Raw genomic sequence first — 15186 nt, forward strand, 5'->3', positions numbered from 1 at the left:
GGATGCTTCGGGCTTTCGTCCTTGAGAATTTAAATATTATCATCCTGGAAAAAGTATTTTTAAAAGTATTTTATTAATTTTTGTATAGAGACAGGGTCTCATTCTGCCCAGGCTGGAGTGCAGTGGTGTGATCATAGCTCACTGCAGTCTCTCAACTCCTGTCCTCAAGCGATCCTCCTGCCTCAGCCTCCCCAGTAGCTGGGACTACATGTGCACACCACCATACCTGGCTGTTATTTTTTTGTTTTTAAACTTTTTGTAGAGATGACGTCTTGCTGTCTTCCCGGGCTGGTCTTGAACTCCTGTCCTCAATCAGTCCTCCCATCCCAGCCTCCCATAGTACTGGGATTACAGGTGTGAGCCACTGACCCGACCTTTTTAAAGTATTTTAAAATTACTTTGCTTTTATGTCTACAGTATTGGATGTAATTTAAACTTCTCATAAGGACAGCTAGCTACTACAGCTTTTTCATTATACATGAGTTTTAAAAATTAAAAATTTTTTGGAAGGTATACTTAAGATGCTTTGTGAGGGAAGAAAGAGGTGGAAATTTTGGGGGCAACCACTGAATATGATTTCTTAAAGAACTGGGTAATCTTTGGAGATGTCTTTTACTATGTAAGATCTGTTTACTTGTAAGCTTATATAAGTGTACCTCTGTCTGATAAATCCACTTCAGCCTTATATTGGGTGCAGGTTCTGTGAAATCCCTGAGGAGGTAGTTAACGGATGGATTATTGAGGGACAAAGTAGGCTGCTTAGGTTTCAAAGCCTGAAGCATGAAGGGAGGGATCCATTGTTACCGAAGCCTCGCACCCAAGTTCAATTCATTAACTATGAACCTGCTCTGCCACAGATTCCGAGTCCCAGCGGTCCCTGAGTAGATTGGAAGCAGTGACAGCACACTCCTTTGAAGCGGAAGGAGAGCATTTGGGCGGTAGAAAACACAGAATGTCTGAAGAAAAAGACTGTGGTGGCGGAGATGCTCTCTCCAATGGCATCAAGAAACACAGGTAGGATCGCCTCTGACAGTTGTCACTGCTGCGTTTTTACGATAAAGTACATTTGGATTCATAAAGAAATATATGTCTTATCTTCATTTTTCCCCGTGTAGGGGATTTATATTGCTATATCACCTCAAAGAAAGCATTTAACTTAAGCACTTTTTTTCTCTGTCCATTTAAGAGAATCATCTATAATTGTAGGAACAGAGCACATGGGCTTAGCAATCATGTTCTTAGAGGGGCACGTAAATCCTTTAGTTGGTGATTTAGAAAGGTTATTCAGAACTACCTGTTGAAACTGATCCTATGCGCCCTTTCTCATCATACATCTTTTATGACTCTGCCTTCCATTGCTATTTTAGTTTCTGGCCATTTGATCTTCTAGTTGGTTTTGTTAAGAATGAGTGGCAATATTGCTAGTCTCTTGATGCAATTTAGTTAAATTTAAACAAAGACTTTTATTAAGACCCAGGACTTGCTGAACATACCCGTTTTATACTGTCTAATAACATTAGTATGTTTTTATCCCCTTAATGGCTTGGTGCTAGAGATTGTCCCAAATTAATGAGATGTAATAGATACCCACAGTTCTCTGATTTCAGCCCAAGTTTACAGAGACAGTGGTGTATATGCGTGCTAGTGTTCATATAGTAAAATATTTTATAAAATGATCAGTGAAGGATATATCGTGTTGTCATTATAAAAATTACTTTTTGGGTAAGGAGTTATTAATGGTAATTTCTGGAAAATAGTTTTTTGTTTAATATTTGTAGGTTGTGTAACTCTAATTCCATTTCTATACTATGGTTCTGGCCACAATGGTTTTGACTATTGTTCTAGAAAAAAAAATGTGTGCATCACTTCTCTGGCTTATGTGTATTTTCCCTTTGTTAACAAAAAATGTCTCAGTTTGTATTTATTTTTAAAAGATTAGTGAGTTTTAGGTAACCAACTAGATAAAAACAATTTTCTTCTGTTGGGTTAGAGGTTATCCTCCAAACATGCTTATAATTGCAAATTATGTGTCCAGCTGAGTGTCTTTCCTGATTCCCTCTGTAGTTACTATCAGTTTCTTTGGAGTTCAGTACAAAATTCTATTTAAGACATGAAATATTTAACAGTAAACTCGGCAGACCTACCAATCTCTAAAGAGAAGACAGTCTTTAACTATTTAACACATACACCATGCCAGTCTGGTGAGAACACAGGTGAAATCTTCGGAAAGTTCAAAGAAGCATGCAGATATTCAGTATTATTAATATCAGAAAAAGCATTGTACTTAGATGCTGTCCTCTGCTGTAGCTACAGGGGATTTCTTTATTGCTTATCAGGACTCAGTAGTTCTTTTGTATGTGTGCTATAATCATGACAGTAGTTATTTTGCATTTGACAGAATTATATTATACCATATTCATATATTCTGTGTTCTAAAGTCAAACCCAGAATGGTACAAATGTGAAAGTTAAGATGAGATTAAACTTTCAAAAACAAATGCAATCAGGACAGGTCACTAAGGAAGAATACAAAGAAATGCAAGTAGGTGACCTAACCAGAAAAGTGTAGCTGATAAATGAGATGCAACTTATTAAACCTATAAATGTACGATGACGTTCTTCAGTTGTTCAAAGTGAAAGAGGAAAACTTAGGAAATTGTCAGCAGTGTAATTTGCGGGAAAACATAATTTCCTGTTTTTAAAAAATAGCTTTCATAGGAGTTTTTTAAAACCCTTTTTTCATAAAGTTCTTCTCTAATCAAATAAATAGAGCATATGCCACAGATAATTTAAAAGTTTAATTTTAGAATAGGAAACAAGAGTATTCAGTGCTATCAAATCCCTCTTGCCTGCACCCTACATTGCGTAATAAATAATCTGTGATTATAATAGACAGTTTTTATATTGATATCAAGAATAATTTGTATTCATAGTAGTTTGGGTTGTGTTTTAGAAAAACAGACATATGTTGCTACATGACCTGGGGGATCAGCCTGAAGTGACCAAAAAATTTATTTGAAGTCTTGTGTTTTATCTTTAAAATTCATGTGAAAATTGTATTTGACCTTGTCGTAGATTTCTATTTTCCTTAGTATTAAAAAAAAAATCATTTACTTACGATTTATTTAACTTTCCTATGGGAACCTTGCATTTCTTCCTCACCCCATACCACCAGTAGTACCCCCTGGGAAATACATAAATTTAGGGAGACATGGGAAACATATGGATTATAAACTATTTTTTAAAGAGAGACAATGTGTATTTTTTAAAATGAGAAAAGAGAATATTATAAATTGTAGTTCACATAGAAAGTATTAAATCCCAGCTTAACTTTTGCTTGTAAAATAGAACAAGCGTTTTCAACCATTAATTTCTTTTTTAGCCATGGAACCATTTGTGCAACAGAAGTTTAATGTGGAAGCTGTTAAAATCTCACCACCTTCATTTCTGTGGTACTTTTTTCCAGAAAATATCAAGTTGCTTTTTGGAAAATTAGCAGACACCGTACTGTAGTCAGGTTTATATTTACAGAGTTTATTGCCATCTTGGCCACGTTCCATGGGAGCAATTCTCAAAGCTTGGACCTAATTTACTATGTTTATTTTGAGATCTAATCTTCTAACTTGTTAGCAATATTACCCAACTTACTATATTTGGTAAAGATACTGATATTTACTTCAACCTTGCCGCCAAATACAGTGTAGATGATACTAACAGAAAGCAAATTAGTCAGAATCTGAAACTGTTGGATCCATGTTATGATTCTGTAAATGTTATTCGTTATATTAACATGAACAGATTAAAGGAGTAAACCATATGGTCAACCTAATAGATTTTAAACATTTCAACAAAATTACAGTTATTCAAAATGATCAATACATATATTAGCAAATCACAAATAGAAGAAAACTTCATCTGCTTAAAACTTAAACTACTTGATAATAACATATTAAAACAGTTCTTATCAGGAATAAGATGCCTGCTGTCATCTTTTTTATTCAGTATTATTTGGAGGCCACACCCAAACACACACACATAAAACTTAGAAATAAAAAATACGATGACTTCGTCTCCATAGAAAACTTGTAGAAGTTATTAGAGTAAGAAAGTTTGGCTAGGCTGCCGTATACAAAATCAGCCAATTACATTTCCGTGGACCATTAACAGGTAGAAACTACAATTAAAACTGAGGGAGAAGATATTTACAGTAGCTTTAAAAAAGTCACATAACTAGGAATAAGTCTTGGGGAAAAAAAGGGTGTAATAATGAAACTTTCTGAAAGAGATAAAACTTATTGAAAATGAAAATTCATTGTCCTTGTATATGTAATAGAGCTAGCATAGCAGATTAGTGAGGAAAAGAATAGATGGTTTGGTAAATTGTGCTTGGATAATCATTTAATATGGAAGAAAAAAAAGAAAATGGATCTCTTTCATAAATGTAAATACGAATTCCAGATGAATCAAACACTTAAATGTGGAAGTTCAAAACTTAAATACTTTGGAAGAAAATGTAAAATATCTTTACAAGTTTGAGATAGGGAAGGATTTTTTATAACAAATATGATAGGGACTTTTTTTCTGTCTGATTCTAATTACTTGCACTTGATTAGCTTGAATAACGCCTTCTGTAGTAAATGTGGCTAAGAACCTGAGAGGTTTATTTTGCTGAAATGGTAGATTAGGACCCCAGGTGATTGCTTAGTTTATTCACCCTTCTGATTGCTTTAGATTCTAGTTCTTAGCCGCAGGAAAGAGGAGTGTAACATAACAGTTGTCACTGCACAAGAAGCATTTACACAAGGAATGCACCCACGAATTGAAGGTAAACGAAGAGGCTGAAAACGTAAGCTGAGAAAATACCTTCCATTAAGTAAGATTATATTGAGAAAATGTTGTTAGTGGTAAATAAAAATTATTTAACATGAATACATTTAATCACTAGAATAAAACTACCTTAGTTTTAAAACCTCATTCCCTAGGCCTGGCACGGTGGCTCATGCTTGTAATCCTAGTACTTTGGGAGGCTGAGGCGGGTGGATCACTTGAGGCCAGGAGGTTCAAGACCAGCCTGGCCAATGTGGCGAAACCCCATTTCTACTACAAATACAAAAATTAGCTGAGTGTGGTGGCACACGCCTGTAGTCCCAGCTGCTTAGGAGGCTGAGGTTGCAGTGAGCCAAGATCATGCCATCGTACACCAGCCTGGGTGACAAAGCGAGACTCTGTCTCAAAAACAAAACAAAACAAAACAAAACAAAATATCACTTCCTAAAGATATGGGATAGATGATCTGGGCTCAGACGTCATTAGGTCAGGGAATAGAGTTAGCAGCAAGTCACCCCACCCAGAGATCCTCTGGTGCCCTGGGTAGAAAAACACCCTGTCTATCAGGAAATACTTGGGTTAATTCCTCATCATGTAGTGACCAGGAGCACTTAAGCTACACCTTTGATTTTCAGAGAACCCAGGAGCAGTGAGCAGTAAGGGAAAGAGCAAGAGCCCTGCCCAGAATGAGCCAGATTTGTGATGAGGGCTGGGGGCTGGAGGGAACAGTGGTTCCCAAGACAATGGGAGCCTGTGCTCTCCTTTTATCTCCTGGCTCCCTGCCTAGAGTACTTGTCCTGGAAAGTAGAGGGTTGCAATAAAAAGAATGAGTAGCATCACTAGAAGCACAAGCAGCTCTGCTGTGGAGCCCACCTCTTTCACAAGCTGGACACAAGCCTATCTCAACTCTTCCAACAGAGAAAAGAGAACTAGGGACCAAGGAGCAGGCAATGAGAAGCTTTCAGAGGAATAGTAAAGAAGAAGATGCTTGGTATTCTAAAAGGCATGGAGGTCAGACGAGGGCACCACTGTGCTGTGGTGTAGGCGGACTGTTGGCAGTCCTGCCACGGCAGGTGTCTGTCATCAGAGGCCAGTGGAGATTGGACACCTGAAACAGATTGGCAAGTTGAATGGCAGCAGCTGAAGCAGAGGACTAAAAACCAGCAGGCCACACTCATTACGTGTGACATCCCTCTCTCCCACAAAAGTGCATTTGGAGACGTAACAAATGAGAGGGAGTGCCAGCCTGGCAGGAGGAGACTAGAGTGGTTATCCAGCGAATAGGGCTCCAATTTGAAAACCTCATCCAGGACTAACAAGCTGCTAGGCCATGGGGTCACTTCAAGCATGTTAGGAAGAAGAAACAAGGCAGCCTGAGTCTAAATTCATGAGAATTACCTTCACAAACCCAAGTTGAGTTGCCCAGCTTATTGCCAGGAATTACTCTGGAAAACTGTGAGGCATCTTTCCTCAGGACATTGACCTCGTCCTGCCCTAGTTTAAAAAGCAGATAGAAGTTGCTGTTTTGGAGACAGGCTGAGACTCTTTAGAACTGCTTCCAGTTCTAGCATTTTCTAAGCAAATGATGGTGAGACATACTTTCACCAGACTCCAAGTGCTTGTTCTCATCTAGTCTAGATGAGTGATTATTGTGGGTAAATCAGAGCAGTTTTCCAGGGCAGCCATAATCTGTAAGGCTATGCTTAAATCAACCAAAAGCAAAGAGCTAAGGAACTTATGTATGAAGAGAAATAAAAAATATTTTCAGGTGAATAATCCCATTTCTGAAACTTTTTATTATGGAAATTTTCAAACATGCCTACAAGTAGAATAATATAATGAACCCTTGATTCCCATCATTTAGCCTCAACATTTACCGTGTGCCCAACTTGGTTTCATCTATAAACCACCACATCAATGTTTTGATTTATTTTTATTTGTTGTGAGACAGGGTCTCACCCCATTGCCCAGGCTGGAGTGCAGTGGTATGATTATAGCTTACTGCAGCCTCAACCTCCTTGGTCTCAGGTGATCCTCCCACCTCAGCCTCTTGAGTAGCTGTGACTACAGGAGTCACTAGCATGCCTGGCTAATAAATTTTTTTTTTTTCAGATATGGGGTCTTGCTATATTATCCAGGCTGGTCTTGAACCCCTAGCCTCAAGACATCCTCCCACCTTGACCTCCCAAAGTGCTGGGATTACAGGCATGAGCCACTGCGCTCGGCCTCCTGTAATTTTAAAGCAAATCCAAGCTATACCATTTTATCTTTTTTTTTTTTTTAAGGACATAGGCTTTTTAACTAAGAAAAATTGTGTATTTGTAGTGTACAACATGGTGTTTTGAAATATGTATACTGCACATTTTGTAATGGATGAATCGAGCTAATATATGCATACCTCACATGCTTATTTTTTATGGTGAGAACACTTTAATCTCTACTCTCTTTAGTGATTTTCAAGTATATAATACATTGTTAGTAACTATAGTCACCATGTTGGACCAGGCGTGGTGGCTCACACCTGTAATCCCAGCACTTTGGGAGACTGAGGTGGGTGGATCACCTGAGATCCGGAGTTCAAGACCAGCCTGGCCAACATAGTGGAACCCCCATCTCTACCAAAAAATACAAAAATTAGCCAGACGTGGTAGCACATGCCTGTAATCCCAGCTACGCAGGAGGCTGAGGCGGGAGAATCGCTTGAACCTGGGAGGCAGAGGTTGCAGTGAGCTGAAAGCACCCCACTGCACTCCAGCCTGGGTGACAGAGCGAGACTCCGTCTCAAAAAAACAAAACAAAAACCATGTTGTACAGTAGATTACTTGAACTGATTTCTACAAAAAATATGGGACACTTCATGAATTTGCATGTCATCCTTGTTCAGGGGCCATGCTAATCTTCTTCGTATCATTTCAATGTTTAGTATATGTGTTGCCAAAGCAGGCACTCATTTCATCTTTTAAATAACTCAGTATGTATCTCTAAAACAGTGGGAGTCTTTTTTGCCTCTAAACCACAGTACTATTATCATGTATATAATTTCTTAATTATCATCAAGTATTTAGTTAGTATTCACATTTCCTTGATTGTCTTTTAAATGTCATTTAGTAATTGGTTCCAAAATGGTATTTAGTAATTGGATCCCGGAGTTCTACATACTGCCTTTGGTTTCTGTGTCTCTTAAGTCATTTTACTCCAGGTTTCCTCATCCCTCCCCCGTTTTTTCTTGCCATTTATTTTTCAAGAAACCTGGTCATTTGTTCTGTAGAGTATTCTAGCATCTGGATATTGATGGTTGTATTCCTGGGGTATCATTCCACATGTTCTTTTACTCCTGAATTTCCTGTGGACTGATGGTTATTTACAAAGGTGTGGCCAGACTTATGTTTCAGTTTTTTAGCACAAAATTCATAGGTACACAAACCGTAGGTACTTCCTATGACATCAATCAGAGAGCATTTGCTGTCTGATTTCTTCAGGTGCTACAAACAGTAGTCTTTCAATCCTGTCCTTCCTTCTACATTTATTAGCTGAAAATCTATAAAGAAGAGCTTCTGACCGGGTGCAGTGGCTCACACCTGTAATCTCAGCACTTCGGGAGGCAGAAGCAAGTGTATCACTTGAGGCCAGGAGTTCGAGACCACTTGGCCAACATGGTGAAACTCTGTCTCTGCTGAAAATACAAAAACTAGCTGGGCGTGGTGGCAGGTGCCTGTAACCTCAACTACCTGGGAGACTGAGGCAGGAGAATCGCTTGAACTCGGGAAGTAGAGGTTGCTGTGAGCTGAGATCACACCACTGCACTCCAGCCTGAGTGACAGAGCAAGACTTTGTCTCAAAAAAAAAAAAAAAGAGCAAAACTTGTCTAAAAAAATAAAGAAGAGCTTCCTAGCACCTCCTTATAAAATGATCTATATATTGGTTCCCTAGCATCCTACAAAGGTAATACATGAGCCCATGGGTTGGATTTGTTTAAATCTATTACAGTATCTTTCCCCCTCTTTGGTCAGAGTAAGCCCCTCTGGGTCGGCTTCTGTGTCCATCTGACAGGACCATCGCTGGTTTCTTTGGTAATTTTTTTATAGATATTTGTAGGTAATAACGCCATTGTCTTTGATAGCTGCCTTGCTTTCTGATAAGAAAAAAGTGTTTCAGGCTGACATCATTTGTTTCCTGCCCCAGACATAGAGTCAGCTATTTCTCTAAGGAGCCATATTTCATTTTAGTGGGAAATAATATTTAGAAATAACAATCTGAGTGGTAAGGATGTTCATTGCTACTGCATTGATCGTTGTTTGTAGTCTTATTCCTCGGAGAGAGCTGAAACCTTTCCTCCCCTTTAAAAAAAAAAAAAAAAAGATGAACCGTAAGCAAAAACAGGTAAATAAAATTGTTTTTGTCCTTCTTTTTAATTTATATGAAAAGATCTTTGAGTTTTGGAAGTTTGTATTGTCCCTTGAAACTGGAATTTAAGAAAGAAGTAGCTGAAAAGTACAGATCTTAGAATAACATTGTTTTCTATTGGTAAATGTGAAATAAGAAAAATTGCCCATATATTTAAAATCCATGAACATGGTTTTTCTTTTTGTTTTTTCTTTCTGGAGACACAGTCTTGCTCTATTGCCAAGGCTGGAGTGCAGTGGCACAGTCTCGGCTCACTGCAACCCCTGCCTCCCGGGTTCAAGCAGTTCTCCTGCCTCAGCCTCCCAGGTAGCTGGGACTACAAGCACATGCTGCGACGCCTAGCTAATTTTTTTGTATTTTAGTACAGACAGGGTTTCACTGTGTTGTCCAGGCTGGTCTTGAACTCCTGAGCTCAGGGAATCCGCCCGCCTTGGCCTCCCAAAGTGCTGGGATTACACGTGTGAGCCACCGCGTTCGGCCAGTTTTTCATTTTATTGAGAATACAAAGATGTGTCTGGTCTCCACAAAGCTAAAGTTTGGTCTCCACAAAGTTGTAAAGTTACATTGTCAAATGTAAACAAGAGGTGAAGAGACGCTGTAAGCTCTGTTATTTATACCTGGGTCCCTTGATACTGTTTTCCCCATTCAGAGGTCTCATTATTTTCTCCTTTTGATCCGTAGACTTTTTCAATATCTTAGGTAAATATCCAATTTCTATTTCAAGTTTACTTTATAAACACTTATAATCCCCAGAATGTCAACAGAAAGAAGCAGTTAAATATTTATTAAAACGTATATTCTTGCTTGGCATCTTAATCTATTTATCCAAAGATGTACCCTCTTCCCCCAACCCTCCCACTCCCAACACATGTGAACACAAGATTTTGAGTGCCTAGGAAATATCTTTCACAGTAACAGCCTTTTAATGGTCTGCCTTAACCTGTTTATTCTGTCCACATCTTCTAATAAATCATAGATTGGGTGTCTTGACTGCTGGTGACTTAAGGGATTTGGTCTCTACAAATGCACTGAAGTATCTGTTTTCCTTTGGAGCTGTGCCAATCTAAATTTTGTCTAAAGGAGAAAATCGCCTCAGGGGACACGGAGTTCTTTGGCATTATTTGCTTTGCTTGGTAGCTTAGGAGGAATTTTCCTCTTTCAGAAAACACCATATGTAATAATAAAAAAATTGCAAGGTAAATAAATTAAGGAAGTGATTGTTTTAAAAACCACATAGATCCTTTACAGGTTGGTTGGTTGGTTTGCCTTGTGTTTTAGAATCCTCAGAAAAATTTGGTTTATACACAGCTCTTTTCAAAACACATTGATTGCATAAAATGTGATGTGTTCTTATTGTCTGGGCTATGACCTGCTGTTGTATCATGTTGATACAGCACAGTGTTCAGCCAGGATTTGGAATTTAACATAAACTATCCACTTTACCATACTAAATTTCAGATCTGATTGTATGTTTTAGGATACTGTGTAATCTTTCTCAGCAGAAAAAAAACCTGCTTTAGGAAAGGGGAAGGATGCAGTCCTATGCAGGACAGGTATTTTACTATGCTCAGAGCAATCCGAAAGGAAACAGAAGGGAAAGTAACATACATGTCAGAGAACCCTGGAGATATTATGTGTTATGTATCACAGAGCAGGAGGGAACCAGAAACTCAACTCCCTTCCTAGAAATTCTATCCCTCTGATGGTAAGCAATCAAAAGCATCTCAGATCATTTATAAACAAAGTTAAATCAGGCTGTGGAAGTAGCTAAAGCAAAGCACAAACAAATTGTTGTATTTCTTCTGAAAAAGTAGGTGTGGTTTGAAGGGAAGTTAGTCTGGAAAGTTCAGAGCCGTGAAAAGCAACACAGTCATATTTGCAGAAGGGCACTTCTGTTATTCAGTCCGTCTCTGCTTCCTTTTTTGTCTTCTCTTGTTGTGAAGTATTTTTTGCACAGTTTTCCCCAAAACCCTTGTTTTGGTGATCAGAAATGCTAGTCTGCAGTGTTCCCGATAACATACAGCCTATTAAAAACAGCCTTGCTCGGGGGTTATATTCAAAGATCAACAATTTTTATCAAGAGTTCAAACCTACATTCTAGTAGAGAACTCCAGGTCTCTCCAAACAGCCTACTACTACCACCAGCCTCCTAATCCAACTGGAGGTGTTCAAGTTCTGAGACATGACCTTTCTCAATAGAGAGCCCAAGAGGTTTCTATTACAGTCAGGAAGGGCTTCTTTCCCCTCCCCAACCAACAAAATTACCAGTAATAAGACAGCTTTGGATCGTTTTTGGAACTTGGAGAGATGTTAGTAGATGTGTGCTCACCACCTTGAAGCCTCTCTGCTCCTTAGAGAGCTCCACACTGCAGGAGACCTAGTTAATCCTTTAGGGATGACAGTAGTTAGCTCTGATCTGTGCAGCATTCACCATGCATTGCATTAATCTCTCTGTTGTTCAGACCGTTTCCTTTAGGTCCTAACGACCGTGATCTACTCTCACTTTTCACTTAATTTCAATGACTTCGCATCCATCTGTTCCAGCACCTGTTGCATGAAATCTAAGTTATTCTTAGAGATAAAGGTGAGCAAAGAATAGTGACCTTGTCCCTAGGTTAAGGTCTGCCTTTCTGTTTCATCTTTCCTTCCCCAGGACTGTGCTGAACTCTGTGAAGCAGGCCTATAGTAAGGGAATCCAGCTGCCTAAAATGACATCTTCTTAGTAAACTAAAAGCCTGGTTCAGAGATATTTTTTCATCATTTCCTTTTTGCTTTCAAATGTGAAGATTCTGTAAGCATTCCTGTTAATCCAGTTACGGTGATAAACTGAGAAATAAAAAAGAAAACGTACTGTGTTCTTGAAGCTTGACAACGAATTCTAAATTTTAGAAATCCATTGTGAAAATCAGTTTAAAATCGTGTACATACAATTTTAACTTACTAAAGTCAAAACAAGTAAAACCTCTTGTAAAACAAGATCACCCTAACCTTTTCATTGTGTAGAACCAGATTTGTTAAGTGGCAATCATAGACTATAGATAAGTAATTTAAAAGATCAAAAATGAAAAATAATTTTGTTATGGAAATATTAGCAAAATTAAATGGTAATATCAGATAATTACATCAGATTTTATTATTATTATTATCATTTTGAGACAGTCCTACTCTGTCATCCAGCCAGGAGGGCAGTGGTGTTGTAATCTTGGCTCACTGCAACCTCTGCCTCCTGGGTTCAAGCAATTGAACTTCTGAGTAGCTGGGATTGCTGGGATTACAGGCGTGCGCCACCACGCCTGGCTAATTTTTTGTATTTTTAGTAGAGACGGGATTTCACTGTTGCCCAGGCTGGTCTCGAACTCCTGAGCTCAAGTGATCCTCCTGCCTCGGCCTCCCAAAGTGCTAGGATTACAGGCGTGAGCCACTGTGCCTGGCCACATCAAATTATTAAACTTAAAATAGGAAACCAAGTCATTGGATTTTTTTAAAGACTCATAACTAAAAAAGGTATATGACTAGTCTTAGAGCTCTTGTCTTAGACTTGTACTGACCTGCTTGTAAGACGCTAGGCTAATTTTAGTTGGAGAGGTCTAACAGCAGGTTAAATACCCAGCTGTTGAGTCACCCTCATCTCTGACTAAGCTGTAAGATCTGGTGCTCATTTATACTAGGCTTCAGAATGGCATTCTGGATATGCAGAGAGAACTTTGTGATGACTGCATTTGTCTGAATTCAAACCTGAAACTAGGTACAAGGTACATTATAATAACAGTCATGCAGGAAGAGTTTGAAGTGATCGGCCTCTTTAAGACCAGCCTAAATTCTGCTTCTGTTGAAATGGGGATGGGCACATTTCAGGAATTTAATTGTATAGGTAAATTTTAGACACTTTGTGTTGATTTCTGTATGTTAAACTTACCAACTATTTCATATATAACTTTGAGGATCTTGAATCTTCATGTACATTACAACTAAAGTATTAATTAATAGTATACAACTGAGAAAAATAGTATTTTTAAGACTGTGGAATACATCTTATCACCTTTGGAGGGCAAACATTTTCCCTTGTTTGAGGGCATCATTTTCATTGTGATAAAATCAAATTATATCAACTTAAGGTGAGATTCTGTGAGTTGTGTGACTACAAACCAGTATTTACTCTCAGATTTAAATGTTAAGAGAATATGAAAAATCATATCGAACTTTTAGGCAGTCAGGTGAACTACTAAAGATGAGTATGTTGGTTGAAATTTTTGAATTCTATCTTATTAAAATAAGGTTATATTTGTTTCAAACTATCTTATTTATTTCAAATATTTTTAAGCCCACTTAGGAGAAGTGCCAGAGTTTTAAAGTTTTTGAAGGCCGAGCGTGGTGGCTCACACCTGTAATCCCAGCTCTTCAGGAGGCTGAGGCGGGTGGATCATGAGGTCAGGAGATCGAGACCATCCTGGCTAACATGGTGAAACCCCGTTTCTACTAAAATAAAAAAAAAAAAATTAGCCAGGTGTGATGATGCGCGCCTTTAGTCCTAGCTACTCAGGAGGCTGAGGCAGGGGAATTGCTTGAACCCGGGAGGCAGAGGTTGCAGTGAGCCAAGATCACACCACTGTACTCCAGCCTGGTGACAGAGCGAGACTACCTCTCAAAAAAGAAAAAAAAGTTTCTGAAGCAGATTCCAGAAATGAAATAACATTTTGAAACAAAAGTATCTCAACTGTAAACATTCCTCGATATTTTATTTATCCAGCTTCCTAATATCCTCAAAACCTTATAGTAGTTAAAATGTAGTTAATATTTGTTGAATGAATTGATTTTTTTTGAGATGGAGTTTCGCTCTGTTGCCCAGGCTGGAGCACAATGGTGCGACCTCCTGAGTAGCTGGGATTACAAGCACACGCCACCATACCCAGCTAATTTTTGTGTTTTAGTAGAGACAAGGTTTCACCATGTTGGCTAGGCTGGCCTCGAACTCCTGACCTCAAGTGATCTACCCACCTTGGCCTCCCAAACTGCTAGGATTACAGGCGTGAGACAGTGCGCCTGGCCGGATTTTTTTTTTTTTTTTTTTTTTAACTGCCTTGTTCCAAAGTTTCTTAAATCTGTACTAGGAAAAGGGAAAGCCCTTCTGCTGACCGTCTATGCCAATGGTTCTAGAAAGTGGAGATTTTGGACTCTTGTGGTGGGGAGTAGGGGTCCCCAAGGCCCTTTCAGGGCACAACAAAGTTACAACAGTTTTCATTATATTACTAAAAATGTGCCTTTTTCCTATCATTCACTTAAATGTTTACAATGAAGTTTCTAGACTACTTGATGTAAGAAATTCCAGATTGAATGCAGAAACAGTTATGAGAATCCAGTTATCCTTTCTTAATCCAGACATTTAAAAGATTGCAATAATGTAAAACAATGCTACTCTTCTAACTATTTTTGTTTTGGAAAATATAGTCTTTTTCTATAAAAATGTTATTTAGGGCTGGGTGTGGTGGCTCATGCCTGTAATCCCAGCACTTTGGGAGGCCAAAGCAGGCGGATTGCCTGAGGTCAGGAGTTCGAGACTAGCCTGGCCAACCTGGTGAAACCCTGTCTCTACTAAAAATACAAAAAATTAGCTGGGCGTGGTAGTGGGCACCTGTAATCCTAACTACTCGGGAGGCTGAGGCAGGAGAATCACTTGAACCTGGGAGGCAGAGGTTGCAGGGAGCCAAGAATGTGCTGGTGCACCCTAGCCTGAGCGACAGAGCAAGACTCCGTCTCAAAAAAAAAAAAAAAAAAAAAAAGTTATTTAGGTTAACATATCACTTTTACTTTTATTAAATGAATTAATAAGTCAAGAAATTATTTTCAGCTTTTTAAAAATTTGGTAAATAGCAATAGATAAAATCCACATTAAAAGAAAACTATACCAGATACGATGGCTCACGCCTGTAATCCCAGCACTTCGGGAGGCCAAGGTGGG

General features: G+C 38.6%; 1 protein-coding gene and 1 non-coding gene across 6 annotated transcripts in view; one reads left to right on the forward strand and one right to left on the reverse strand.

Annotated features, from left to right (window-relative positions):
• OSBPL1A (oxysterol binding protein like 1A) overlaps window positions 1-15186 on the forward strand; it is a 239526-nt gene that overhangs the window by 175624 nt on the left and 48716 nt on the right. For all 5 annotated transcript variants that reach the window (XM_012506331.2, XM_030810631.1, XM_030810633.1 and 2 more), the window contains one exon: window positions 858-1014. In XM_012506331.2, the coding sequence (XP_012361785.2) occupies window positions 858-1014 (157 nt within the window). The remainder of the gene's footprint in view (window positions 1-857; window positions 1015-15186) is intronic.
• LOC115834878 lies at window positions 7666-7773 on the reverse strand. Its single transcript, XR_004029878.1, has one exon. It is a non-coding gene; the product is annotated as a U6 spliceosomal RNA (small nuclear RNA).

Source organism: Nomascus leucogenys, chromosome 4, assembly GCF_006542625.1.
Source record: "Nomascus leucogenys isolate Asia chromosome 4, Asia_NLE_v1, whole genome shotgun sequence".
Classification (NCBI taxonomy): Eukaryota; Metazoa; Chordata; class Mammalia; order Primates; family Hylobatidae; genus Nomascus; species Nomascus leucogenys.